The sequence below is a fragment of the Oryza sativa genome, chromosome 12, assembly GCF_034140825.1.
Source record: "Oryza sativa Japonica Group chromosome 12, ASM3414082v1".
Taxonomy (NCBI): Eukaryota; Viridiplantae; Streptophyta; class Magnoliopsida; order Poales; family Poaceae; genus Oryza; species Oryza sativa.
In genome coordinates, this window is record NC_089046.1 from 1,075,299 (window position 1) to 1,079,157 (window position 3,859).

At 42.5% G+C, this 3,859-nt stretch overlaps 1 protein-coding gene across 1 annotated transcript; it reads left to right on the forward strand.

Annotated features, from left to right (window-relative positions):
- The first annotated feature begins 1,667 nt into the window (after positions 1 to 1,667).
- On the forward strand, positions 1,668 to 2,735 carry LOC4351363 (calcium uniporter protein 6, mitochondrial). The gene is made up of 2 exons (XM_015763559.3): positions 1,668 to 2,085; positions 2,192 to 2,735. The coding sequence occupies exons 1-2, from the start codon at positions 1,693 to 1,695 to the stop codon at positions 2,645 to 2,647; spliced, it is 849 nt and encodes a 282-aa protein (XP_015619045.1). The 5' UTR covers positions 1,668 to 1,692; the 3' UTR covers positions 2,648 to 2,735.
- The last annotated feature ends 1,124 nt before the right edge of the window (positions 2,736 to 3,859 follow it).

The following is a 3,859-nucleotide window of genomic DNA, read 5'->3' on the forward strand; positions in this document are numbered from 1 at the left end:
ACTGCTGGCCTGAATGCTGGAAGGGGTTACAATTACATTGCCTGATCAAGTTTAATCCTATTAGCAGACGGGGATGAGTGGAGGATGGAACTCGGCTTTCTTGTTTCTGTCTGTCTGTCTGTGACTTGGTAGCAATATTAATTGGAGGAAATGATGAGCAGAATTAAGAGGAGTTGGGTGAAGGTATTCATTTTGGTAGTAAACCTTGCCTACCCCTGCCTCACTCGCCGGAGACCAGTACGGAGTACTGCTTACTGTACACTGCAGTCTCTCCTGCCATGCCTTCCCGTACTCTGTTATCCGCTGATCTGGTAACCTGACATTCATTCATGCTAGAATTTCACGGTAAGGCTGAGTTTAGTTCCAAACTTTTTCTTCAAACTTTTAATTTTTTCATCACATCAAAATTTTTCTACACACATAAATTTACAACTTTTCCGTCACATCGTTCCAATTTCAAACCAAACTTTCAATTTTGGCGTGAACTAACACACCCTAAGGGGGTGTTTAATCCAGGGTATAAATTTTTGGCGTGTCACATCAGATATATGGACACACATTTGAAGTATTAAACGTAGACTAATAACATAATAAATTATAGATTCAGTATGTAAACTGCGAGACGGATTTATTAAGCCTAATTAATCCGTCCTATAGCACTACATTGTCAAATCATGACGTAATTAGGCTTAAAAGATTCGTCTCGCAAATTAGTCGCAATCTGTGCAATTAGTTATTTTTTAGCTTATATTTAATATTTCATACATGTGTTTAAACATTCGATTTGACATGGTGTAAGGCCTAACTATGAAAGCGTAAAAATGGAAGTTACATTGGATACAACTGTTAGCTGATCAGCGGTAGCAGGAAAAATACGTACAGTGTCTGTGGAATTCGCTAACAATACTGCATAACTGCAACAAATAATGTTTGACAAGAACAAGGATTTATTTGATTGGGCTTAAGCTCCTGCTTTACTTTTTCTAAAGACGCGAATTAAGTTTGACAAGGATAAGGTTGTGTTTTGATCAGATTCTAGCTTCACTTTTTTTCTAAGGCTAAAGTCTAAAAGAAAAAGGGGCTAGACCACTAGAGTGATCGTAAAAAAATAACTAGTGAGGCGGTGTGGATGCTCCATAGTTCTACTCCAAACTCCACTTTCAATAGTTATATTTAGAAGTGAAAGCCCTTCTAAACATGCCCTAAATACACTGAGTAAGAGCACAACTGCATAAGGCATGAGGATGCAAAAGGATGACCGACTTGGTTGTCAGCACAAGGTGCATGCTTTCATCAAAGAAAAATCTTTTGCATCCCCATAAATTCAGTTGGTGATGTATTTGCAAATTGGAATTCTCTGTGCAACCTCGCAAGAATGGACAACATCACAACAGCACACAAGTAACGGCACATCCTTTTGTTGATTCTTGTCCATGATCCCAAGTCATCACTTTCCGAAGTAAAGATCACAGCACGTTGGCGATGGCGACATCCTCCAAAAAAAAAAAGGAAAAAAAGAAAAGAAAAGGTCAAGATTTTACTAGCACGTAGAAAAAGGAAATAAAAACTGAAAAGGAAAGGAAAACGAGAGGAAGGGTCTCTGTCCAGTCCAGTCCACTTCCGGCCCATTTGCTAGTATACAAGTCTACTACCACGCCGTCGCCGGCGGCCGGCCTCATTCGGCAACCAACCATGTGGCGCGCGGCCGCCTCCCACCTCCTCCGCCGCCGCGCCGCGCATCCTCCTCCCTCTCCGGCAACCGCCACAGGGGCGGCCTGCGCGCTCCGCCACGTGCGCCTCTTCTCCCCGCCTCCGCATCCGCCGTCGTCGCGGCCCGCGGAGGCCGAGGCGGAGGTGACGGCGGCGGAGGCGCGGAGGCTGGTGCGGCTGGTGGGCGTGGAGGCGCTCAAGCGGCGGCTGAGGGACGGGCGGGAGGAGGTGGTCGGGTACGGGGAGCTCCTGGACGCCTGCGTCGAGGCCGGCGCGGCGCGCACGCGGCGTGACGCGGAGGCGCTCGCCCGGGCCATGGATGAGGCCGGCGTCGTGCTGCTGTTCCGCGACAAGGCCTACCTCCACCCCGAGAAGGTGACATTTCTCCCAAATTGCCTAGTTGCCTGATCAATTTTTAGAACTCGGTGACACTTGTGCTATTAAACTGAAGCCTTTTTTTTTCTTTTTTGACAATTTTTAGGTGGTTGAGCTTGTTAGAAGAGCTGTTCCGCTTGCACTCTCACCGGAGAACGATTCAAGAAAAGAAGAGCTGAAGAAGCTCCAGGAGAAGAAGGAAGAGATCGACAAGCTGGCACACAAGCAAGTTCGGCGCATCCTGTGGTCTGGACTAGGTTTCTTCATGTGCCAAGTTGGGCTCTTCTTCCGCCTTACTTTCTGGGAATTTTCATGGGATGTGATGGAGCCAATTGCCTTCTTCACAACTGCATCTGGCCTACTCGTTGGTTACGCATATTTCCTCATTACCTCAAGGGATCCAACATATGAGGACTTCATGGAAAGGCTGTATTTGTCAAGACACAGAAAGCTTTGTGCCAAGAATAGTTTTGATATGGAAAAGTACCTTGAGTTGCAGAAGCATTGCAAGTGTCCTCTGGAAGGTCATTATCCCCATGGTCCTAAGTTTCATGACTTGTAACACCTGGATTGGATTTTCTCTACTGTTGTTACTTGATAATGTACTCTTTACTTGTAGAATCGATAGAAAAATACACATGATCCAGTCATTGAAGGGGCATTTATAAAAAAAACAACATCAACCTAACAAAAGCTTGCATAATTACTGTAGATAAATGGAAACGATTTATATTCACAGAAATCAGAAACCACTTACAGATTTAGCTTGATCCTTACTGGAGATAAATGTGAGCTTTCAGATTTATGCGTTCTTATCTACCGTATGAAATTTTTACACAAGATGTGTTCTTAGAGCAATCCAAAAGCCACAATGCCCTGCTTATAGTGAAAGGGGACAAGGCACAAGCAGTGTTGCCATCTGAGTGCTTAAATTCCTTGCAAACAAAAACATATTGGAATATGCAGGACATAAAGATACCATTTAATTTGATGCCAAAGAGCAAAACAAACATCGTTTTTCTGCCTATAAAGATGTCAACGCACCGAAAAATAGCCAGGATTGCAATTGGTAAAGAATTGGATGAATAAAATGACAACTTGCAAGGAGCTGCACCTTTGCAAACCCAAAAGTGCAGTTGAACAGGTGAAGTAATCAACATAACACCCTGGTAACTGGTAAACTGCAGCCTACTTCAAAGGTGTCGTATGGTGACTAGCTCACATATTCTATACAAAAATTTAACGCAAATGCTTACAGTTTGGTATTATAATTAAGACCATACCCCAACAATTTCTTTCACTTCATCCGGTGGCTTGCATATATAATCGTAGTTTCTTTTGATAAAGTTCTTACACATTATATTTGTGATTTTTTATACGATTCATACACATCTATAGAATGCAAATTAGGTCGATTGATATTGGGGCAATGATATTTTATTTGAATCTAGAGGTAATCAAGTACGTCAAAAAGGTCTCAAATTTAAACATAGTGAAAGAACACATTTAAACAACAACCATATCATATAAATAAGAGTAGCATTACATGCATATAGACAGCACACTTCGGAGTAGATAGGTAAGACAGATGTACACTGATTGCATGAAGCATTCACTAACCATATAGCTTAGACGATGAGATCGTAAAGGCTTGAACATTCATGGATATCCTTCTAGAACTTTAAGAAGGGATGGATACATGCATATTACAAATAAGGGTATCAGTTTCTCTAAATATGGCTTGGAAATTAAATTGCATTATTCTGTCTTCGTT

Bases quoted from the DNA above. Each gene is read 5' to 3' on its own strand.
- LOC4351363 (XM_015763559.3), top strand. From the start codon at position 1,693: ATGTGGCGCGCGGCCGCCTCCCACCTCCTCCGCCGCCGCGCCGCGCAT. The intron at 2,086-2,191 runs GTGACATTTCTC...GACAATTTTTAG, and splicing joins CCTACCTCCACCCCGAGAAG to GTGGTTGAGCTTGTTAGAAG.